The 25436-nt window shown below is 42.3% G+C and overlaps 1 protein-coding gene across 1 annotated transcript in view; it reads right to left on the bottom strand.

Moving 5' to 3' along the window:
• Positions 1–2190: 2190 nt before the first annotated feature.
• Positions 2191–25436, bottom strand: part of LOC133461213 (semaphorin-6D-like) — a 236928-nt gene continuing 213682 nt past the window's right edge. The window contains 4 exon segments of the mRNA XM_061742029.1: positions 2191–4719; positions 4721–5743; positions 8024–8143; positions 10431–10681. Coding sequence (XP_061598013.1) covers positions 4408–4719; positions 4721–5743; positions 8024–8143; positions 10431–10681 — 1706 coding nt within the window. The 3' untranslated portion in view covers positions 2191–4407.

Genomic DNA, 25436 nt, shown 5'->3' with positions numbered 1-25436 from the left:
ATTTATTTTAAGTGAAAATCTACTTGAAACAGGTGAAAATTGTTGTTTTTTCCAGTGATGAGTCTTGTTTTAAGTGTAATGAGATTTTTGTTTTACTAAAATGAGACATTTTAACTAGAAATAAGAAAAATATTCTTGTTAAGATTGTGAGTTTTTGCAGTGATCCATGTTCCTTATCCTGTGAAGGACAGAGTCATATTGATAAGTTCAGAAAAGTGTTTTTTATTGTTGTGTTTTGATGTATTTGATGTAAGCCCAGTGGATATTTAAAGCTTACAGAAGGCTGCATTTAACTGCTGCTATGTCATTCCTGCAGTATTTCTGCAGCTGTTTTGGTCACTGCTATTATTTGTAATATATTATATTATTTGTAATCAGCACAAATTATCTGTCCCCATATGATAAAATCCACCATCCCCCCTGATTTATTTTACAACTGGAGTACTGGCGACGACTCTGAGCCGCCTCGGCTCGCCCAGCAAACACCAGCAGAGTTCGGGGGAAGGCAGTGAACTGACACGGAGGATTTGCTGTCGTTTTTGTTGTGGCGTTTCCTCACACGGACTGGATTCTGGTCCACTTGGGTAAAAAATTTAGCGAGAAAGTATCAATAGCAATAAAGAACTAAACAGCTTTTTTCTTATTCTTTTACCATGTCCAGAAAGTTCTTGTTGTCCTTGCATGGGGATAATTCCTGATTATAGGTTGCGGTCATGATTGACTGAATGATTCAACACGTCACGTGTTTCGGTTTGAGCACGAACACAAGCATCATTTAACTGAACCTCAGAGTCATCTTCTTAATCTTTAGCATTACAGCAGGCCTTTAAAGCAGCACAACGTAACTTTCAGCTTTTGTTGAGTTTGGCGGCTCCTTTGGACAAAAGCGGTAGTGCTTTACCAGAAAGAACTACATTTCCCATGAGCACCAGCACGTACTGCCGGAAAACTCCTGTCCCGTCACTGCATTTGTTTTGATAGTGAATGAAATAAGACGGGACGGACTTTCAAAACTACTTTTCTGTTTTCAGCGGTCGTTTGCAGGATGGATAGTGAAGAGGTAATGTATCTATTTTTGGCTAAACAATATAATATGACCATGTTAAAAATCACTAAGTTCAACTTGGTTTTATTAGTGAAGTCTCCCCCGCCCTGTTTCAGTGTTTCTACTGCACCTTTTTCCTGTCACGTTTTTTAGAGGGACTTCGTCATAAATTAGTAGTCCAACATACTTACTGACAAAATAAAACAATACTTTATAACCTGTGAATAACTGAATGTTTTGCAGATCAGCCCTGCACAATTTGACAGTTCTCAGGAAAAATACTAGAACCCAAGACGAATCCCCTGTATCATACAGGGGATTCGTCTTTCAGCTCACGCCAGCGAGTGAACGCCGGGACAATGTTTATTCTTGTCCGGGCATTTAGCTTGTTACTCTCCCGCTTTCTTTTTTCTCCTCCTCCGTTAAAACTTTTATTTTCTTGGGTTTTTCCGCTGCTTGGGCCATGACACCAGCTTCTGCTGAGCTCTGCGCTCCACGCCCCGCCCAGCTTTGGTCTGTGCTACGAATGGGGAAGGAGGGGGAAGTGACGTATGCCGTAAAGCAGTCAAAGCCGTAAAAATGTGTAGTTTTTTAGTGTGGCAGGGTTCCTACCATGCTCCTCAAAGTTACATAGTGCCAGTGAAGGAGATACAGACCCCTCAGACCATGACAGAGGAGAAATTAAACCTGTTGGAAGTTGATGTTCCATCACAATGATTATGATGAAATATTACATTAAGCTGGAAAAGTTACATAGTGCTGCTTTAAGTGTTTTACTCTATTTCTAATCCGTTCTGAATGTGAAAAACTAATATTTAAACAAAATCCTGAGTCATTTCATGTTGTGGCTGCAGGGTGTTCATGAGAACCGTGTGACAGCTGCAGCTGTGTATTATTCATAGCTCTGCACCTCAGCTTTCACTGCAGACCTGGAGACGGTCGTCTCATCCTGGGACGTTTGGAGCTCCCACCACCATAAAGAGCATAAAGCAGTCTCCTCTCCTCTGCTTTAGAACACAAACCAAGCTTATTGGAGAGGAAAATTAAACACAGGAAGCCTTGAGCTTGGAGACTGGTTCTGTAGCTTTAAATCGCCCCATAATTTCAACCTCTCATGGTACAGTCAATGTTTGTCTTTATTTATAAAAAAAAAAAAAAATCAACCAGAAGCTTGAATTAATCCAGCGTTGTGTGGTTTGAGGAGTAAATGTGTCACATATGCAGCTAATGCTCTAAAACATGCAGAAACATTGAGGTTCTTAATCAATCAGTCGTTGGTACACAAGGTATGACACTTTTCTTTTTTACTCTTCAGATCGTTTATATATCAAACATTTGAGAAATTTCTGCAGTTGCACCTGAAGGAGTGACGGCAGCACGGACGGCCAACTCGCAGACGCTTGAGTTCAGCGCCTGCACCCACGTCTTCCCTACAGGGATTTTGGTTTCCGTGGAGTTTTATTGCTGTTGCTGGCAGTGCTGCCGCTGTTCCCTGTGTGTTCTTTAAGCTGCAGGCTGACAGCCCGAACACAAGAGAGGGCCGGCGGACAGAGAGCGGTCCTGACTGCTGATGAACGCTGGGAGGTGAGAGGAGCTCAGGAAACATCAGGTCCTCATCGCAGCTGGGTGTTTTTAGAGCGTCTGTGCAGAAACGCTCCCCCACGCTGCCGTCAGACTGGGGAGAATGTTAAAGAAAATAAACCTGAAACAAAGTGCCACAAATGGAGAAGTAGAAAAAAAGTCAACCTAATTATTTACCGTCTTTTTTTCACTCAGTCTGGACTTGCCTGTAGTTTTGTTTAATTTGACAACAGTTTTGAGACTATAATCCTGGAACATGAAGAACATGAAAAATGACCTTTTTAAGTTGATAATCACCTTCACCCAATCTGTGACACAAACTAAATCTCTCCGCTGGGATGGTTTACCACATCACCAGCGGCCCAGTGTCGTCTAGTATAGTATAGTCTAATATTGTAGCACTTCTTCCATAAATAGCAGAGGCAACACTTTGGTGAACCACAGGTAGGAGTACTTAAAACTAACAACACCATGAAGCATCAATTTTCCTCAACCACCTGCAGAACTAGTCAAATTCAAATTTGCTTGTTCCACAGGTGAAGTGTGATGTTAGTAATACTGGCTAGCCAGAAACCACCACGGTACAGATAAATGACACCGCCATTTTGTACGACAAATCTCAAGGAAGGCTTTCCCTCAGGGCTCGGGGACGAGGAGAAAGCTCTTCTGATCCAGCGATACCTTCAAATCTTCAAGGGAAAAAAAATATTGAAATGACCAGCTGAGCATTGGAGTTGTAACGAGGTGTAACATGTTTGACGCCGTATTAAACATCCCACAGATACTGCAGGTTGTACACCGTCTACGGTAGAAAGGGACGGATGTGAGAAAGCCAGAGAGAAATGTAGTAGAATCATTTAAATAGTTTGAATAAGCGGAACAGCAAATGATTTCAGGATTTCTTTTTTGTTTTAAATAAGAAATCCAAACTTTATCGTCTAATAGGCTCCCTTTAATCCTTCTTATTTTTAATATACCAATATGGTATAAAAACACATAATTATCTGGATGGTGTTTACTTTTCAGAGTAACTCAGACAGCATTAATGTCAGCTCTTCTTGGTGTTACTGATATGTTGCTCTGCAAAACCTGTCTTGAAATGTTGGCTATAAACACATGGACTCATTATTTATTATTTTTTTTACATGAAAGGAGAGTAACCCTTGCTTTAAATTTCCACTCTCAATAATAGATTCTTTGTTAAATTACTACACAGTTCTGCAGGGCTCCCAGATTGGGCCCGGGTCAGGTCTGCAGTTCTCCGGGTTCTTTGCTTCTCAAATATTTGCAGATTGCAATCTGGGCCCAGTTTTAAGGTGCGCCAACCGGGGACAATAGATCAAAGCGCTCATAGGAAAACTGCATTAATCAAGACTTTTTCAGGCCAACTCGAGCCTCGGGGACTCCTCCTGAATCAGTAATATCTTTTGTCCCTTTTTTGGAATGTTTCACAGAGGTTTCTTGTCTCAGCAGGTTTTGATCAGTCATGAGAGGCAAGTCCCCGCAAGGATCCCAACCTGCAAAAAAAAACGAAATAAAGTCTCTCTGTGCCCTGTGAAACAGCGGAGCAGGCGTTCCACGGGGAGGCGGCAGACGGCTTCCTCTCAGCTGCAGGATTAAACCCACAGCTGAAGGCTTGTAATGAGGATTGATGAGGACACTTTGGCCCATCAGTCCCCTCATTTTGTCATTTCACACCAGCCCAGCAAACATTTGGGAGTGTTTTCTACGATGGGGGCCGTTGCAGCCGTGGTGGGGTAGCGCCACCTTCCCCTGCAGTCTCAGTAGTTGTACTTTTGTGCCTCCGCTACCGGCGACGTTGCTGTATTTGGCAGAAAAAGGGGTTTTGGTGGGACTTGGGGTTTTAACGACACGGTTCTCCGGAGGATTGCCGCCCGCTGCCCGTGTGGCCCCTCGCTGTAGCTGTGCTGCCGCGTGAGGCAAGTGCTGGCCACGGACTGCCGCTGACTCTTAGCTGCCGCGCCGGCGCCCGGAGGTCCGTTACTGCTGCTGTTGGTGTTCATCCGAGCCAGGAAGTGCGCGTGCGTTCCCCGCTGGTTGAAACTGTGATGGCGGGGCACGGCCCCCCCCCCCACTGCCCATCTTGATGAGCGAGTGGCGCTGAGATTGGTGGCGCGCCACGGAGACGCCGCCCTCCCCGGGCCGCTCCGGGATCACCTGCTGCTGGAGGGGGGTGGAGGAAGAGGAGGAGGAGGAGGAAGGGATGGAGGTGGAGGAGGTGGGGTTATTGGAGGATGAGGAGGATGAGGATGAGGACAAAGCGGAGGATGAGGTGGAGTTTTGAGGCGCTGCGTCCAGGTGTTTGGGGAGGCCGTCCCTCGGCAGAGTGGAGGTGCTGTAATAGGAAACGGGTTCCGTCTCGGGGATCTGCTGCTGCTGGTGGTGCTGGTGGTGCGGGCCGCTGCTGGGATGGCTGCTGGGATGGCTGCTGGGATGGCTGCTGGGATGGCTGCTGGGATGGCTGCTGGGGGCTGTGCGGCTCTGGGGGTGCTGGTTGTGGTGATGGTGGTGATGAGTGTGATGGTGTCCTCCAGAGGAGGAAGATGGCCCAGGAAACAGGGAGGATGTGGAAGTAGAAGTCAAAATCTTGATGCCCCCAGTTCCTGACGCGCTGACCTCTTGGATGTGTTTGAGCAGCTCGTCCAGCGCAGAGACGTCCACCACCGTCTGGGGCAGGGACTGCTGGGATTGATGGTGATGGGGGACCACTCCTCCACCTCTTCCTCCTCCTCCTCCTCCCGCTGCTGCTGCTGCTGCCGCCCGCTCATCGTTTGAGATCTTCCTCTCCTCCAGGAGGTGGAGGGAAGTGGAGGAGGCGCCTGCTCTGTGGGCCACTCCGTTGCTCAAACTGTTGCCGTTATGATGAGAGAAGGGAAACACTTGCTGGGTCAAAGAATTCCCAACAACAGTCATGAAGCTCTGGCTGGAAGCGGAGCAGCTGGGGCCGGATTTAGGGTTGTTATCCTTGGCATTGTTGCAGTTCTGGTTCTTTTCATAATGATGATGCCGGAGGGCCTTCATGTTCCTGATGGGAAGCTCTGGGGTAGAATCAGGCGTTGGCAGGCCAGAGAGCTCTCCATCCCCCTGAGACAGAGACTAAACAGATGATAAACCCATGATTTTCACATATTTTCAAGCCAAACAAGAGAAACATTTGAACAAATTATATTACCATGTGTAATGTGCTCTAAAAACAATGACAAAGAGGAATTGGAAACTACAGGCAGAGCAAGATTAGGGTGACATTTCCAAGCAACATCCTAAATGTGAGGAGATGCTACAACTCCAACACCTTAACCTGGCCGAGCCACGGCCGATCCCAGTAGAGCTCTACTCGCACTCGGCTGACGTTTCAGTAGCAACAGTGAAACGGTCCTGTTTGTGTACACCTGATCAGAATCAATGGAAGGTTATATTGATTAGCAGCTTAGGTTATAAAAACCTGAGCCAGCAAACATTCTGGATGAGTTCCAGCTCGCTTCCAGTCGTGCTCTTTCTGGCAGGAGGTGAACTTGGGGGGGGGGGGGTGCCCGTTGGCTACCCGTTGGCTACCCGTAAAATTCAGAATCCAATTTAAAATTCTATTACTCGCGTATAAAGCTCAAAATGGCTAAGCTCCGCATTATTTGCAAGACCTGATAGTGCCTTATGTTCCTGGCAGAGCTCTCCGTTCTCGGAGTGCAGGTTTACTCGTAGTTCCTAGAGTATCCAAATGTAGATTTGGAGGGCGGGCGTTCTGCTATCAGCCATAAAGACTCGTGGGTGGTGTCATCAGACTCTGTATTGAGTCCTTGACCTTCATTGGCCTGAATTAGTCCCGCCCCTTCTTCTGATTGGTTGTCCTTATTTTCTGCTATAACTTTTGAACGGTTTGACATAGGAAGTCGTGGGTGGTGTCATTTCTGATATGCTTATGGTCGACGGTGGCCATGAGTGTGAGGGCCCGTTCATCGCTGCTTGCAGCTTTAATTAGGGCCCGAGCACTTACAGTGCGAAGGCCCTATTGTATCTGTAAAAATTGTTCTCTTTCTTTCTTTCTTTCTTTCTTTCTTTCTTTCTTTCTTTCTTTCTTTCTTTCTTTCTTTCTTTCTTTCTTTCTTTCTTTCTTTCTTTCTTTCTTTCTTTCTTTCTTTCTTTCTTTCTTTCTTTCTTTCTTCTGACGAAAGGAGGGCCTTTTTGCCCCCCTAAACGTGCCCAAAAAGTCACCAAATTTTGCACGCAAGCCAGGCCTGGCGAAAAATGTGATATTTAATGGTTTGCATTAATGGGCGTGGCAAAATGGCTCAACAGCCCCCCCCCCCCCCCCGGAAAACGGTTTGACGTACATGCACGAAAATCGGTACACACCTGTATCATGGCACAAATTAAAGAAAAGTCTCTTGGCGCCATGGCCGAAACTAAACAGGAAGTTGGACATTTTGAATTAATCGTGTAATTTTGGCGAAATTTATGCCATTCCTTCGGCAGTTAATACGGCCCGAACTGTAACGTCCACCCAGGTGTGTTATACATCAAAATGTGCGTCTCTATCCTGCGACTACGCGCATTACTTTTCTCTTTCAAAAGCGTTACCGTGGCGACGCTAAATGCCAAAAAGCGCGCCCCTGCTTCATCTGATTGGTCCATATTTGATAGTTCCCCAAAAGTCACCAAATTTTGCATGCAAGCCGGGCCTGGCGATACATTTGATATTTCATGGTTTGCATTAATGGGCGTGGCCTAACGGCTCAACAGCGCCCCCTAGAATACTTTTCTCTGCCATAACTTTTGAATGGTTTGACATAAAGAGTCGTGGGTGGTGTCATCGGACTCGGTATTGAGTCCTTGACCATAATTGGTGAAAATTAGCCCCGCCCCTTCTTCTGATTGGTTGTCCCTATTTCCTGCTATAACTTTTGAACGGTTTGACATAGAGAGTCGTGGGTGGTGTCATCGGACTCCGTATTGAGTCCTTGAGCTTCATTGGACTGAATTAGCCCCGCCCTTTCTTCTGATTGGCTGTCCCGATTTTCTGCTATAACTTTTGAATGGTTTGACATAGAGAGTCGTGGGTGGTGTCATCTGACTCTGTATTGAGTCCTTGACCTTCATTGGCTTGAATTAGCCCCGCCCCTTCTTCTGATTGGTTGTCCCTTTTTTCTGCAATAACTTTTGAATGGTTTCACAGAGGAAGTCGTGGGTGGTGTCATTTCTGATATGCTTATGGGGGACGGTGGCCGTGAGTGTGAGGGCCCGTTCATCGCTGCTTGCAGCTTTAATTATTATTATTATTATAGATTGTAATCAAAATAGAATAGAATCTTTGTAATTATAAACAAAGGTGAACTGCTGCTACAAAACACACATGGATGCTTGATTTTCTCTGAGTGGTGTTACCTGAGAGAGGCTGAGGTCCGGGTCCCCCAGCTGCAGGGGGGGGTGGAGGTGAGGCGACCCCCGTCCATTGGGGATGAAGGAGCTGTACATTTTTGGGGTGGACACATCCAGTTTGTCCTCCTAGATGAAGGAAAACAAACAAAAAAACAAGTGACCTTTGGTTCCACATAGTGCAGGACGGTAGGATGCAGGACGGTAGGATGCAGGACATTTCAGCCAGCAGCTGCAGAACACCAGCAGCACAGAGCCCGTCTTAATAAGATAAAAGCCGTGAGCCATCAACATCACCACCCAGGTCCAAACAGAGGGTACATTACAACAAATAAGTCTGGCGAATTCATTAGTCTCACGGCAACTAAAAAAGCAGCCGAACCAGGAAGTGTTGATGTATTAACACAAAAATGTGACAGTTTCTACAGAATGTGAGAGATCGTATTTAACCGTTGCGACATAATCAGAGATCGATGTTTCATTCCTCTCGTTCTCCCTAATTTTTCGTTCTCAACCTCAACCACATTTAAGGTTAATAAACCTGAGACGACTAAGACAGAAGGCTGGAAATAAATACTGGGGATACTCAGCCAATCTGAAATGTTCAAGTAATCTCAAAAGCACTGCCCCATGCCACGGCTGTGCTTTTTAACATTTATATGAATATGCAATTGAGCAGAAAGGTCAGAGTTCAGCAGCAGCTCAAAGACTCCGTTTCTGGCTCAAGGACACCTAGAAAAAGAAAATGATGTAATTTTAATGAAATAGTCAATTATAATGACTGAATAAAACACTGAGGTGAAGTGTTTATGTGTCCCCTTGGGGCGGGGAAAAGAGAGGCAAGGATGAATATCAACGCTGCTCCTTCACATTCCTCCGCTCATGCCCAAGCACTCCAGATTTTTCTTAAAACCTGCAAAATTTACTTCAAATACATTCACGACGCAGCAGCAGGGATTCATACATAAATATAAAGAAACAGGATCATCATCTAAGTGATTAAAAGAAATGAACACGTCAGCATCTACCTAATAGTTTCCATATCTGGAATTTGTGGAATACTGACTTATTATCTGTGTACAACTTCAATAGTTTACTGATAGTCGTAATATTCTCCTTGAAGAAGCTCTGAGTTTAAAATCATGACGCTCAGAAAAGCTCACAAAAATTGAAACAGGAAATCTCAATGCAAACAGCAGTTGTGTTCAGCATCTTCTGACTGAAGTTTGGCTCCACCAGTAGCTGGAGTCTGATAAATCCTTTTATTTTCTTCTTTCTGTCCCTTAATAAGTTTTTCTGGTGAGCAGAAACACGCCCCCCCCCCCCAGAAAGTAACTTATTTATAGTATTGCCACTAGGGATGCCCCGATACCGATACTGGTATCGGTATCGGGGCCGATACTGCTCTCATTTACTCGTAGGCTACTCGCAAAAATTCTCCGATACCACGCATCGATACTTCATTGTTGTTGTAGTTACTGGTTAGCGCCGCTAGGGGGAGATGTTGAGCCGCCCCGCGGCTCCCCGGGTGAGTGTGCAGCCTGGCTGAGCCGCTACAGAGCTGCTGCTGCTGCTCAGCCAGCTGTTCCATGTTTCAGTTTGTTCTTCCTTAACTATACAAACTGGACGGTTGAGTATCACCCTTACTCACAGGGAACTTTACTAAACACTCCACGTAACTCACAGTACAACATAAACAATCCCATTGTTACATTCCGGTTAGCCGCGTTAGCTGGTTAGCCGCGTTAGCTGGTTAGCTGCGTCGACGGCCCGCAGTCTGCCTTGCTTCTGTCGTCGTCCGTTGTTTTTAAATATGTCCACACTGCTGACATCCCGCTGGCATTAATTGTCGCCTTCTTGCCTGAAACGGCACTGCCAGTCTCACTCACAGGTATCACTCTCCTCCCACCACCACGCACCACGCCGGTTAGCGGCTAACCGGACTGTAACAGTGGGATTGTTTATGTTCTTCTTCTTCTTCTTCTCTGTTTTATTGGCGGATCACAACCAACTTTAAGGTGCATACCGCCACCTACTGTACAAGAGTGTGTAACATCATTTCATTTAGCCTGTTTTTTAAATTCTATTTGATTGTTTGTGTTGTTTCACACGGACGGCTTCAGGTGAAGCACCGCACATGCTCAGTTGATGTTCCTGCGATGAGACTAAAGCGGAGGAAAGCCCCGCCGGCCGAGTTTTGTTTAAAATTGAATTTCTGTTGGAAATAAAAGCTGTCTTCCAATTCATTGCATTTTTCATTGCATTTTTAGCCTAGTTATTTTTGTGGTAGAAGTATCGGATCGGTACTCTGTATCGGCGAGTACACAAATTAAAATACTCGTACTCGGTATGAAAAAAATGGTATCGGGGCATCCCTAATTGCCACAGATAATCAGTGTGTAACTGTTCCATCTACCTTGGGCTCTTCGTCCAGCAGGCCGTTGAGTTTGGCCAGGGATCTCAGGGACAGGGCGTGCGGCAGAGAGGCCTCCGGGTCTTTCCCCAGCCTCCTGGCCTGGTGGGCCGTGCTGCGACTGCAGTAGCAGGACACCAGGAAGGCCGACAGGACGGCTCCCAGGAAGAAGGCCACCAGCACGCAGGCGATCAGCAGCGTGTAGTGGATGTTAGCGCTGGCGCGCTGCTCCACCTCCGGGAGACGACGGACACCTGGAACACACACAATGGAAACAAACACGGAACATGGAAACAAGACATTCACCTTTTTATGTACAAAAGTGAAAAAATCAAATATAAATCAAATTTAAATGCAGTATAAGATGCCTTATTTCAGTGTAAGAGCACTGGGAGGGGCTTGACACCTTCACCGTACAGCAGGAGCTCTAAAAGATCTATAGACCTTTGTCAAAACTCAGATCTGGAAAAGGATCTGAGCTCTGAGCTTAGAACCATCAACATTCTTCCCAGTTCTGGTTGTCATGTCAACACAGCGATTGCGGATGGAGAGCTTTTATAAGATGAGACATGGTGACTGGAGAAAACAGATGGATGCAGAAATATAGATATAGACCTGAGTGAAAATGCTCCCAGAGCGGTCAGGAGCTCAAACTGGAGCAAAGACTTGCACTTCAACAACCAAATAGCCAATAAATATCAATGTAAAATCCCTTCATCAGCTTAATCTAACCTGTGTGTGTCTTGACTATTTCTGCCAAGTAAACCGGACAAAAAAATAGAAAAGAAACGTGCCAAACTTGCAGTTGGCATAGGTGCTCCAAGGTTGTGCATAATTAAAACATCTATGAATCTCTGATAGATGAACCTATTAAAACCTGAGACTCCCTCTAAACATAGAGAATAATTATGAGTAGACAGACAGGGGGGGGAACCAAAACCATTTTAAAATGCTTCTACGAAAAGCTTGAAATGGTCTAAAAACCTTCTACAGATGTCAAGTACACACCTACATGTTGTATTTGAGCAGTGTGTAGTGGTTGTATGTGTGTATGTGTGTGTATATAAAACATTAAATCAAAAGCAGAGCTTAAAGTGATTTCTCAACAACAGGCGAAAGCTTCTTTGGCTGGGGGAGCGAACATTTTGCTGACGGTAAGTTCGCAGGAGAGGACACAGATGGAGTAGAGGTGAGAGCAAGGTGAGAGGGAGGGAGCGAGACAGAGACGAGCATTAGACTTAATGAGAAGGAAGTGGTTCACAGGTGAGGAAACAATATGATGGAGACGAGAGGAAGATGAGGAGGACGTGAAGGAGCGGAGATCTAAAGCAGCGAGGAGAAGAGAAGAAAGGAGGAGGAGGAGAGGTGATTTGAGGATGGATGGAGGGGCTGGAAAAAAAGGATGAAGGGATGATAACAGGAGGGGTACGTGTGCGAGAGAAGAGATGAAAGAGAGAATTTATTGTTTGGCTGCGTTGTCCTCGTCAAGTCCAGATACAACTTCAAAGCATCATCAATCTGTCACACACACACACACACACACACACACACACACACACACACACACACACACACACACACACACACACACACACACACACACACACACACACACACACACACACACACACACACACACACACACACACACACACACACACACACACACACACACACACACACACACACACAGAGGAAACCCACCTTATGACATTTGTGTTTGTGCTTAAGTTGTTAAGAGTGGAAAACAACAGTCCGTCCCACCTTGAAGTGGACACTGATTGTCTGTCCCTGTGTTTGGCCGTGTTTAGCTACGCTGGTCCCACTGTAGCTGGACAGGCATGGGGGGGTTGACCATAGACATATATACTTAGACGCCTCATGACACGCTGGAACGTAATCCAGCTTGGCCGCCATATTGGATGGGTCTCCTCACTCCAGGCTAAATTAACTACACTGGAGTTACAGAGTTACAGTTACAGCCAGCACACGCAAGAAGCTGCGAAACAGTCCTTTTCCAAGGGTTTTAGCTCCCAAGCCCCAGTTCAAGCCTAACAGGGTAGTAAAAGACCCTGGAATGACCTGGATTTATTTATATAGATATATTTATTAAGGGCAATAAGAGAGAAAAAAAAGATTTACAATAACAATAGAAATATAAATATTTTGCTCTTTTTTAACTTTTCAAAACAATAATTAAATAAAAATAAATAAATAATAATAAGAAAGAAATAAAAAATAAATAAATAAATACAAAAACACACCCCTCTCCCTTCAAATAAATTCAAATGAACAATCAAACTTGTTTCTTTATTAAAATATAAAATTAATTAATGTATACATTTATCAATATGCCATACCATATGTCTTTGTTAAAGAGCATAATACAAAGTCTTTCAGCATAAAAGTAAGTATTTCTAACGTGTGACAGCGTCCTGTATCATAACTAAATCTCTGCAGTTTGTAACAAACCAAACCGTGTGAAAATTGGGTAAAAATTCAGGGAGTTATGGATTATTGTAGTCGGGGATAAAACCTTCCCCAGTAGAAATAAATGCACTGAGGCCGCATTGGAGACCCATCCAAGATGGCAGCCGCATTGGAGACCCATCCAAGATGGCAGCCGCATTGGAGACCCATCCAAGATGGCGTCCGCATTGGAGACCCATCCAAGATGGCGTCCGCGCTGAACGTCAGCGCCAATAGGCAGCGTCAGTCTATGAGGTGTCTATGTGTATATGTCTATGGGGTTGAGTAGCGGAGAAGAGAGGTGAAAATGGAGGAGCATGTGAAAGTTGTCGGTCCAGTGAATGGGGAATTTACATTTCTAAAACGCCCCAACGGCACCGTTGGTAAAGGTAGAGAGATATGTGTTCTTTGTAGGAAGGAATTTGCTTCCCACCGAAGCAGCTCAAGTTTAGCCACGTAAACATAAAGCACCTGGTTGCGAGCGTAGCCACAGCTAACGTTAGCAAAAAAGATGTTAGCTATTTATGGAGCCAAAGCAACGCTCTTTTCCAAGCTAAACTGGAGGAGAGCACCGCGCACATGCGCACGTCTGAGAGGCCCGCGGATGATCTTGCCAAGTGGATGTAAATGGCTAGGACTGCATCTGTTCGTCTGTAAAAAACAAAAAAAGAAAAGACTTTATAAAGCTTTTTTTTATTATATATCTATCTTTTGATCTGCCACAATAATTTAATTAATTCAAAGGAAAACACCTCAAGTTGAGGGCTTTTCTCAGCAATCTTTAGGTGAGATTAAAAAGAGATTAATTATAGGTATTAATTAATTAATCTCTCAAATTTTTAAGCGCTTGACAGCACTAAATAGTACCACTTTTCCTTGAGGAGCATTCAAATTAGATTAAACATGCCATGGAGGGACGAAATCTAAAAATAGATAGGGTTTGTAATGAAGGTCGAACAGGGGTCATAGGTTTCCACAGGGCAGGCAGGAGAAGCCGTGATGCTGTCACACCACAAGGTATTTTGGTTTTTACAGCAAGTATGAGATCTAATTTTATATCACTACATTACCTTAGATCTACTATAAGGCCACCTAGAACTAGATCAGAATCATGCTACCTAACAGTTTGCATCTGGTGCTCACTAACTATAATCTGAGGTAAACTCATGACATTGGTGGTGATTAACTGATTAACTAATCGTAGTGCAAGCTCGCTAACGTATCCAAAGCAAAAGCCATCTTTCTATCTATAATATGAATATAATTGAATAACTTTAGGTAAAATTAGCAGGGTTGAAAGCATCCTTGCTTTGTTTTGCCTGAGGGAAAGTGTCCTTGTTGATCTTTTGGCCATTAAATTGGTAGCTTAATCAAAAGCATAGATTTCACACTATTTTATTAATATTATTCTCATCTGGAATCATAACAAAAATCCACTTTAAGCCTCTTCAATCTTGTTGTTTGTTTTGGGACATAAACTGACAGATTGAACAGATGAGAGTGCAGGGTCGTCACTGACGGCTGAGCTCTGGTCCGTGTGCAGCTGATACTCTCTATACTCTCTAATACTCTATACTCTCTACTCTCCAGGCGGGTCAGTCGTCTCTGCTGGGGCATGGGACTGGCAGCGACGTGCCGGATGGGAACGTAACCAGTATAGTGAGCATGGAGCAGTGGGAGACCAAACAGGGTCTCCACATGGAAGATATCTGCGTTACACTGATTTAGGATGTTTGATCTAACAATCTAACCAGCGCAGGGAGGCTTGGAGTCGCCATCAAAGTAAAATGACTATTGCGGGCGTTCTGCTATCAGGCACCATTACTATGGAACCAACTTCCAATCTGGGTTAAGGAGGCTGACACCACCTCCACCTTTAAAACTAAACTTAAATCCTTTCTGTTTAGTAAAGCCTATAGTTAGTGTTTAGTAAACCTCTAGCTGGTGTTGGAAAATCTCTAGGTAGTGTAAACTCTAGTGTGTTAGAGTCAGTAGTCATAGTTGCAGCTATAGAACAAGACTATAATAGTTAGTCTCAAGTATAGCTTTGCGGCCTATGTTGCAGGGGGGACCGACATGATCCGCTGGGCGGTGCCTCTCACCCTTCTTCTCTTCCCTTCCTCTCTTCTCCATTTCCATTTTTATTTATTATAAGTATCTCATAGCTATCGTTTTTGTCCATCGCTCCTGTAGTTTCTTGTGCTGGCCCCCCTTTTTTCTCTGTTGTGCATGTTTGCAGGCCGGAGCCTCGGGAGCTGCGTGCTGGCCTGCGGTCCCGCCCCCATCCCCGGTCATCCCATTGCTGCTTCCACCTGCCTGCGGTCCCCCCCCAGGAATGATCAAAGTTACATTAAACAGGACCTTTAAATATATTTTTACTTTGGTAAGGTATGCCTCAGATAGCTCTGAAGATATGCGAAAGCATTTGCCAAGAATGTTTTCATTAATCAATCAAGAACGAAAATATATTTCCATTATAGTGTCATGTTTCTGTACTAATTGTACAATATGTACATATTCATATTCAATTTAGTATTAAATATCTAAAATATTCATTTTCATACTTGGCGCTGTTTATGATATTTATTTTTTTTAACTAAATCTTCATACTGTGACACTGTTGTTCATTTACAGATTTTAACATTAGCACTGTGACCGTATAATGCAAATAAAAATATTTTTACTGGCTGAAGGTGAAACTTGTTTTGGTTCAACAAGTTTTATTGAGGTCTGTTTTATTTTTCAACAGTGTAGTTAACAGTAATTAAAATGTCATGTTAATACATATCTGCGGAGCAATAAGCTTTAAATTGGATTTAAATAATGAAACCATAATTTGCAGAAAAGAAAAACTCCTATTTTCATCTGAGGGAAATGAGAGTTTGAAGCAGAGCGATAACTTGTTAAAGTAAATACAGCCGACTAAACCGCCACCAATCCCATCAAGTAAAACGCAGACTCATCTTGTTGAATTTGCTTTACCTTAAATCACTCCAGAGCTTTTCCTGCGGTCTGCGTCAGCGCTGAGTCACCACTGCTGTTCACCATTAACCACTTTAGAAGATGAAAGCCGTGACATTCATGTGGCCATTGTTTGTCTCCACCCTGCTTTATCCTGAGAGCTTGGCTGAGCACCTTTCTACATTACTACAGTCCTGCTTTACATTCACAGCCACACACTCTCAGCGGGCAGCTGCCAGGAACACACTGACACTTTGATTTACCTCTGACACACTGAGTGCATTTTTCACACTTTACAGCATTCTTTTTTTTTTAGGATCTTAAGACAGCTGGCAGCTGAGTGAACAGGTTTCCAGTATTCTCTGATGATTTTACACTCTTTCTTTGGCTTTTTTCCGTCAGATTAAGTAAGACACCATCAGAGCTGGTAGAGGTGCCAAAAATTGTACTAGTAAAAGTAAAAGTACTGTTACTTCAGAATAATATGACTCAAGTAGAAGTAAAGAGTAGTCATCCAAATAATTACTTGAGTAAAAGTAAAAAAGTACTTGGTGAAAAAACTACTCAAGTACTGAGTAAATGTTCAACCATTCAAACAGACAAAAGTACAAAATAATCATCTTCAGGCAAATTAAATCAGTAAAATAATAAAATAAAATTAAATGAATAAAAATAGCTTAAATTAAAATAATCTTAAAGTAAATTCAAGTACTTTAATAAATAATAAAATAAATAGAATAATAACAGAATAAAAAAATGAATTAAGTACAACATTTCCAGCCTTTGTACTTTTCTTTTTTAACCAGCAGAACTAGAACAAACATGAACTCATAGAAACTCTGTGTGTGTTTGAGTCTGTGTAAATGTGACAAAACATGCAAAAACTAACATTTTCCCCAAAGAATCACCCAGTGATGTCATGAGATTGACGCGTACGTGGATAAAAGGGATAAAAGAAAAGTAACAGCTCAACGTAGCCTAATGTAGCGGAGGAAGAGGAACAGTTTCTTCTTCACAAATCTACTCAAGTAAAAGTAAAAAGTATAGTGATTCAAAACTACTCCTAAAAGTGCAAAATTTACCAAAACGTACTCAAGTAAATGTAACGGAGTAAATGTAACTCGTTACTACCACCTCTGGACACCATCTCCAATAGATTGAGTTTTTTTTTCCTTTTTTTTTATAGAAAAACTAGCAACTACTACATTAACACACTAAATGTATTGTTGCTACTGACAAAGTTCAGTAATTTTAGCATCTACATAATTATTCAGGATATAAATCAGGCTCAATTATGTTCTGACATTTAACAATGTCTGGAGTGAAATGAAGTAGTGGGAGATTTGGGTATTGATGTTGAAACCTTGGAGTTGATCTGTTCAGGCTTAGACACCCCTGGAATACTTGGTTTTTTTTCCTGCACTGTATCTATATTCCAGCTTTCGGTCTTTAGCACTTAAAAGGCAGCTCATGTATCCTTAATGTTGGTGAGCTGTTGGAAAGATAGCCACAGGGGGGTCATGCACGTTTGGGTCAGAGCACTGAATGTCTTGAAATATTACCTGCCACAAATAATTTCTAAATTTCAGCACTTCCTCCAAGGTAGCTGGCTGGTGAAGCCCCAGAAGACGCCTCGGACAGATACTCACACATATGAATGTGGACCATGAATGTGAATGTGGAACGTGCAGCACTTCCATGTCTGGAAAATGTTAAGGCTGCTGTATATTGTAGGTGAAACAGGTCATAATCAGTACTGGAGTTGAGGGAGGATGAGGGGGGATGGCATCCCTCTTGAAATAAGAACGGTCCAAATCATCCCCCCTGAAATAAAAACGGTCCAAATCATCCCCCCTGAAATAAAAACGGTCCAAATCATCCCCCCTGAAATAAAAACGGTCCAAATCATCCCCCCTGTAAAACTCTCATCCCCCCTTTCCATCCCTTATGTCATTTCATCAATGAATGTGGTTTTACTGCTATTTCAACATTTAGAGTCATCACCAGAAAAATAACACCAGAAAAATAACTTATTTGAAAATTTTCACCTGTTTCAAGTAAATTTTCACTTGAAATAAGTAGGAAAATCTGCCAGTGGGACAAGATTTAATCTTCTTATTACAAGCAAAAAAGTCTTGTTCCACTGGCAGATATTTCTACTTATTTCAAGTGAAAATCTACTTGAAACAGGTGAAAATTGTAGTTTTTTCCAGTGATGAGTGTTGTTTTAAGTGTAATGAGATTTTTTTTACTAAAATGAGACATTTTAACTAGAAATAAGACAAATATTTGAGTTTTTGCATTGATCCATTTTACTTATCCTGTGAAGGACAGAGTCATATTGATAAATTCAGAAAAGTGTTTTTTATTGTTGTGTTTTGATGTATTTGATGTAAGCCCAGTGGATATTTAAAGCTTACAGAAGGCTGCATTTAACTGCTGCTATGTCATTCCTGCAGTATTTCTGCAGGTGTTTTGGTCACTGCTATTATTTGTAATATATTATATTATTTGTAATCAGCACAAATTATCTGTCCCCATATGATCAAATCCACCATCCCCCCTGATTTTATTTGTACAACTCGAGTACTGGTTATAATCACAACAAGTATACCTGGTGCGCGACCAGAGAAACCAAATAGCTTTTCATAGCCAGTTTTGCTGCTTTTATATTTTGAGGAGTGTGTTAATAAGGATCTGGTTAGTCTATGCTAGTGTTTTACAGTAGAAATAAATTGCACAGACATAGCTGTATGTCCCCCAAAACCTGATCAAAAGGGCTAAAAATGTCCCCAAAACAAAAAAGCTAATTCTACTGCCTGCACAGCTGCCCCTTCTTGGGGGTTAGGGGTTTCATTCTCTGCTCCCTGATGGCACAGAACTCAAACTGGCAACCATCTCCAACCTCAAAGCCAGCGTGGCCTTGAAATCTCTCGGGCTCTGCTTTGATACGAGACAGCTTGGAACAAATGCGTCTTTTATGCAAAAATGCTCTTGAAATAGAGCTAGTAGTCATTACACATACGAGTCATGATTAGCACACACACAAACACACATCCCCTGTGTTTAAAAGAGACAATTTCATGTTCATTATTTCCACTCTTTCATCTCTGGCTCTCAGTCTGACAGTTAAAAATAGGATGATGGAAATGCATAAGGGCTAAAAGAACCAAAAAATGCTAATGCAATACTCCGCTTTCTATTTGCTTATTTTCTCTGTCGGTGTGAAAGTTGTAACTCTCTTTGCCATCAGCGTGAATTGTAAAGGTTTCTGGCATCAGAGGTGAAGTCATCTGTGTGAGGTCTTTTCTTTTTGCTCTTCTGTCAGTCTCACACGTACAGTAGTCTTAGGGCCTGATTTACTAAAGGTTTGCGTGTGTTAAAACGTGTGCAAACTTGACAGCACCCGCAAACCAAAGTGCCAGCTGATCTACTAACGGCATGCAAAGAGGACTGCGCCTCTGAAATGAGCAAAATAGCACACGCAATTCAGTTAGTACTTTTGCCCTGATGAATAATCAATATGGGGCGTACCCGCCAGAAATCCTAAATACTGGGAGGGGAAGATGCAAATTGGTCCATTTACCACGTGCAATGAGATTTACCAAGCCTGAAAGTAATTGCGCGTATTGTGATTGCGTCTGTATTTAATACGTTCGAAAGGAAGGTGCTAATCTGCTGCTGCTGTTATTGTGGCAAGGAGGCGACATCCAAAATCAAAGAATACGCAGAGAGAGAGTCTTTATTCTGCTGCACGCTATTTTAAAAATGGTTGCACAAGTTTTATTAAAGGCCACTTTTTCTTTAGTTGTTCGCCTTATATCTTGCCACCTTCTCTTATTGTGCCCCCCTCCACTCGCCCACAAGCAGGCCAAGCCTTTGTGCCAAACTTTGTATTTTATTGATTACTTATCTTATTGAACGTGAAATCATCCTTCGTAAATTACATTTAATTAAAACCCGTGCTTATTAATCACAAAACACAGGTTAAACATCATGACCAAATCCGCTCCGACCCGCTGTGTCAGGATCAGCGCAGAGACTGCAGCTTCACCTGAATTACGCTTCTGCGTTAAATCGACGGCGTAGGGTCGCGGTGCGGTGTGCGTCGCCGCGTACCCTACGCCGTAGGTTCTGCGTTGGTGTGACGCGGAACCATAAATCAGCCAATCAGGGAGCAAGGGGTTGGGGGAGCTGGGTTGATGTTGATCCGCGGACAAAACTTGTTAAGGAGCATCAAACTCACTCTTATCTACGCGGAAATAACGCTAAAATATAAAGAAGGCTTCCCAAAGTGTGATCTATGGTGAAATAGGAACATTAAGATGTGCAACTCTTCTAAAGGTGACACATGCATTTAATTGACTTCATGGCGCCAGCCTTGGCGTTTATTATTACGCAAATGTGGAATGTTTGGGTCTGTCTAATTTCGTCAAATTAAATTTGGAGATTCACCGTTCACATTTTTATGTGTATGCGTTGTATGAGAGAGAGATGGAGAGGGCGAGGGAGGGAGGGAGAGACGTGGTCTGTACGTCGTTGTTTTTTGTTTTTTTTTGCAGTTTGGGTGCACAATACACTTGTGTGTGTGTGTATTAAAAAGAAATTCTGCAGTATGTTGTGTAATTGAAACTGGTTTGCTGTGATCGTTGATGGCAAACTCATATTAAGCATTTACATCGCTGGTTATTATGTGCCCCCCAATTAGATCTGTTCTGCCGCCCACTCTGTTTTAACCTCATCTGCCGTTCTTTTTGTCTTATAACTGTATTTATTCTATCGCAGATTCTCTCCGATATTGCGTTTCTTTTGGTAATGTTTAAATGTCTTTGCTGTAGTTCATGAATGTGTTTATTTGCCTCTTCCACTAATATTTGTAACTCCACCGCGTCAAATTTCATTTTGCGCTTGCGACTATATCCTGCTTTCCATCCAGACTCTCCATGGCGCAAAGTTTGCGCTCGCAAACCGTAAGACGCGCAACACCTCATTTAAATACTGAGGTTTGCACCTGTTATCAATTGCGCACGCAATCTTAGTTGATCACCCGCAAAACACACAACAACAGCAAGCGCAAACTTTTTCAGTGCACACGCAATTTAGTACTCTTTATTTAGGATCTTAGTAAATCGGGCCCTTAGTCTTCACTTTCAAGTGCTTTCTCAACCTAGATCTTTCTCACCTTTCATCTGCCTTCCTCACATCTACTCTCTTACGTTCCCTCTTCTACTCTCGCTCTTTGTGACTCAACTGAGATCGATGCAGGCTGTCTGAGAAAATCTAATTTAATCAATCATACAAATTAACCACTTTCACAAGCTTGGAGACAAAAAACTGTCTTTTCTTGGTTCTAGAAGACACTTAACTTCATATCTGAAAAGCTTTTTCAGTTCTAACTCACTGTTGGGAGTTTTGGGGTTTATCAGCTGACTCAACGTGAGGACAGAACTGAAGGACAATACATATAGTCTAGTGCAGTGGGGACGGCACAGACCTGAAAATAGGAGAAATGAAACTAAAACTCCACAATCGCAGGTCCCAACACGGAAGAGCCAGCTCTTCAGGTCACGACTTCAGCTTCATCTCAAGGATAAGAGACACTCTTGAGGGCACAACGCATTTTGGACAGTGATGATATTTGGCTTTAGAGAGGAATAAAAGAAGTTTCACTTATCCAGCCTTTCAACACATCCATCTAACATTTACACTGCAGCCTTGACTCTCCTCTCCAGGTGGTTTCACCCACAATCACACCATGATTCATGTGACATCTGACATGCTGACTGAAAAATAACACACAGTTGGTGGGGGGAAAAAAAAGACCCCAACAGCCCACAGGAAGGACAAGTGGGTCAATAGCTCAAAAGAATGAATGACAACAGCTTACGAGTCTGAAACACCCCTGGTAAGTTAGCACTAGAGAAACCTTTCAGGTGAGAGATGAAACATCTTCAAGAGCCTAGAAAAGTCAAGTTGCCTTCAATTCAAGCTATTTAGGATTACCATGACCTGGATGACTGGGAATCTATACCAGAACAAGAGAAATATTTACCTAAATGAAGAACACAGCTATGAGGGGGAACATCAAAGGAAAAAAGGGCTAAATGCGTCTCAGTAAAGTGAGATGTAATAATAATAATAATTAAAGCTGCAAGCAGCGATGAACGGCCCTCGCACCCTTGTGTACGTTCGGACTGCAGTGGAAGCTTTTATGACTTGATGTACATTCTTCAGGCCTGGATATTTAGCAGATGAAACCACCCACGACTCTCTATACCAAACCATTCAAAAGTTATGCCAGAAAATAGGAACTATCAGATATCGACCAATCAGAAGAAGGAGCGGGGTTAATTTGCAGAAATTATGTTCAATGATTCAAAACCAAGTCCGATGACACCACCCACGAGTCTTTATGTCAAACCATTCAAAAGTTATGGCAGAAAGTAGGAACTATCACATATCGACCAATCAGAAGAATGAGCGGGGCTAATTCAGGCCAATGAAGGTCAAGGACTCAAAACTAAGGCTGATGACACCACCCACAACTCTTTATATCAAACCATTCAAAAGTTATGTCAGAAAGTAGGAACTATCAGATTTGGACCAATCAGATGAAGGGGGACGCGCTTTTTGGCAACTATCGTCCCACGGTAACGCTTTTGACTGAGAAAAGTAATGCGCGTTGTCGCAGGATGGAGACCCACATTTTTATGTATAACACACCTGGGTGCACGTTACGGTTCGATAGACACCAAAAAGCGCGCCCCCTTCTGTTCTGCCATAACTTTTGAATGGCGTCATGGCCGAAACCAAACTGGAAGTCGGCTATTTTGAATTAATCCTATAATTTTGGCGAATTTATGCCATTCCTTCGGCAGTTAATACGGCCCGAACCGTAACGTGCACCCAACATTTTGATGTTATACATTTTTATACATCAAAATGTGCGTCTCCATCCTGCGACGATGTGCATTACTTTTCTCAGTCAAAAGCGCTACCGTGGCGACGCTAGACGCCAAAAAGCGCGCCCCCCCCTTATCTGATTCATACTGTATTTGATAGTTCCTACTTTCTGCCATAACTTTTGAATGGTTTGACATAAAGAGTCGTGGGTGGTGTCATCGGACTCGGTTTTGAGTCCTTGAACATAATTGGTGCAAATTAGGCCCGCCCCTTCTTCTGATTGGTCGATATTTGATAGTTCCTACTTTCTGCCATAACTTTTGAATGGTTTGATATAGAGAGTCGTGGGTGGTTTCATCCAATAAATGTCCAGGCCTGAAGAATGTACATCAAGTCATACAAGCTTCCACTGCAGCCTGAACGTGCAAAAGGGTGGAGGGCCCGTTCATCGCTGCTTGCAGCTTTCATTAGTTGTTGTTTTTCTGTGTAGTTTAGGTGTCATTTGTCACCTGCTTGACACCTATGTAAATAAATTCTGATTCATTTGCATGAGAGAAGTTGTTTGTGTTTATTTTGCACATATTTTGTTACAAATGCTGGTTTGCCAGGGTCTGTGTCAAACTTTGCTTCCTTCACTATTATTCTGTAGAATAATGAACTTTGAGACTGATTTTGCTGTAGTTATCATTTTCCTGATTAGATCAGGTGGTGCCACGTAAGTCATTTTGATAATTCAATTTGATAAATAATCTACTGTGTTATTAATAATTGTCGAAGGACAATTATTAATATCTCTCTTGATAACTGAAACAGCGTCCCTGTGTGGCACAACAAGAGAGAATCCATGTAGGCCCGGACCTGGAGTGGCAGCATGAACTACTGTGTAAGCAAACAACAGGAAGGTACTTGGTGCACATATCATGAGGGATGAATAAACAATGAAATCTTAAGCTGTTTTCACACAAATATCTGAGATGTCCTGGAGGCATTGCAGATGTTTATGACCATTCTTGTTTTGTTTTTCTTCCACTGTGGCTGTTCACACAAACCATTCCCAGTGGGATGTTGTGTACTGGAGAAGTGCTCTAGCAGCTTCAGACGGGAGGGAGTGGGTAAACGGAAATGTATGTCTCGGTCTCAGGAGGCCAGACATGATGCGAAAAGCAATACTGCGGAAATCACTATATTTTCACCACAATGCTCTCAGAATGATGCAGGAGTTCCTTTCACAGCTGTGTTTATAGTGTTAACTCATGTATCTGAACATGACATCGTGTTCTGAAGGAGGCAACATTCTCCTACCGTCTCTCCCACTAATCTGATATTTGAGTATTTTGTTATTTTACAATTTGTTTCACTAATGACTGGATTAAAATAATCTCTACAAGAAGTCCACAGCAAATACTGCTAACTTTGGTGTTCAAGCTGTTAAGACGTAGCTGAAACATTTCATGACAGCAGTGCCTGCGTGGGAACAGCTTTGGAGGTCGAAACCAGAGTCGCACAGTAAAACACCAGAAGGATGACAATCCCAAAATTGTCACTATTACATTTGACTTCAAGACTTAAGTCAGACTGAGATACATTTTTAAACGTGTTTTTTAGGTTAAAGACACAATTTAGATAATGATAGCAGCAAAATTGGTTAAAAGAAAAAGAACTAGATAACTATCATTAGACGCAGAGAAGGTTTTCAGTTGTTATAAAAGATTTGGGAGAAGGAATTAGGCAGAACCTTAGAAAAAAATGCCTGGTTAAATATCTGTGAAAGAGTACATTTTCCATTTACAAGTAATAACATTAAGGAAGCACATTTTAAATTCATCCACAAATTCTACTTAATTCCAATAAAAATGCATAAAATATCAAATGATATTTCTTCAAAGTGTCCTAGATGTAAAAAGATTGAGGGGACATTCCTGCAAATGTTCTGGGAATGTGACCGTTTACAAAGTTATTGGAATTCAATTAATTCCCTTACACAATCAGTCCTGGACAAAAACCTTGATTTAAGCAGTAGTTTATATTTATTAAATGACACATATAATTTACAACTAGATAACAAAAAATGAAGGATATTCATTTTGATCACTTGCTTTGCAAAGAAATGTATACTTTTATTTTGGAAGAATGATTCCCCTCCATCTTATAAAACTTTCGTAGATCAACTCACAGCATTTCTACAATTAGAAAAACTAACCTTGGAAAAATATAATCGTGGCTTATAATCTTTTTTAAGAATTTTGCTTCCCATTATTCTCTGGTTTAGAACTTCATTGTACGCTGAATGCTGTTATATTGCTGTCATTTACTTTATGTATCTTATGTAGGTATTTGAGTTTTGATGCTCCTATTGTTATTTTCCATATTTTTATTCACTCACTTCTTTTTATTTTTTTTTCTTTACAGTTTATTTACTTTTTTTTTTGTGTATGTTTTTGAGTGCACAAAAGAAAATTGTAAGACCTACCGTCATTAAGAATGTATGATTGTCTTTCTTTTGTGAAATAAATACAAAGAAATGTAAAAAGTGAAGCGAACTATGGATTTTAGGCCCAAGTATATGCTCTAAACATTAAAGTGAAGCTTGAGAAACTTCTACCCCATTAGCATGCCCTGGCACCCGCTTGTTCCCCACAAGAGCCATTGGTATTCACGTGGAGCCAGACACCAGTG

Source organism: Cololabis saira, chromosome 15 (genome assembly GCF_033807715.1).
Source record: "Cololabis saira isolate AMF1-May2022 chromosome 15, fColSai1.1, whole genome shotgun sequence".
Lineage (NCBI taxonomy): Eukaryota > Metazoa > Chordata > Actinopteri > Beloniformes > Belonidae > Cololabis > Cololabis saira.
This window is presented reverse-complemented; position numbering and strand designations above follow the sequence as displayed.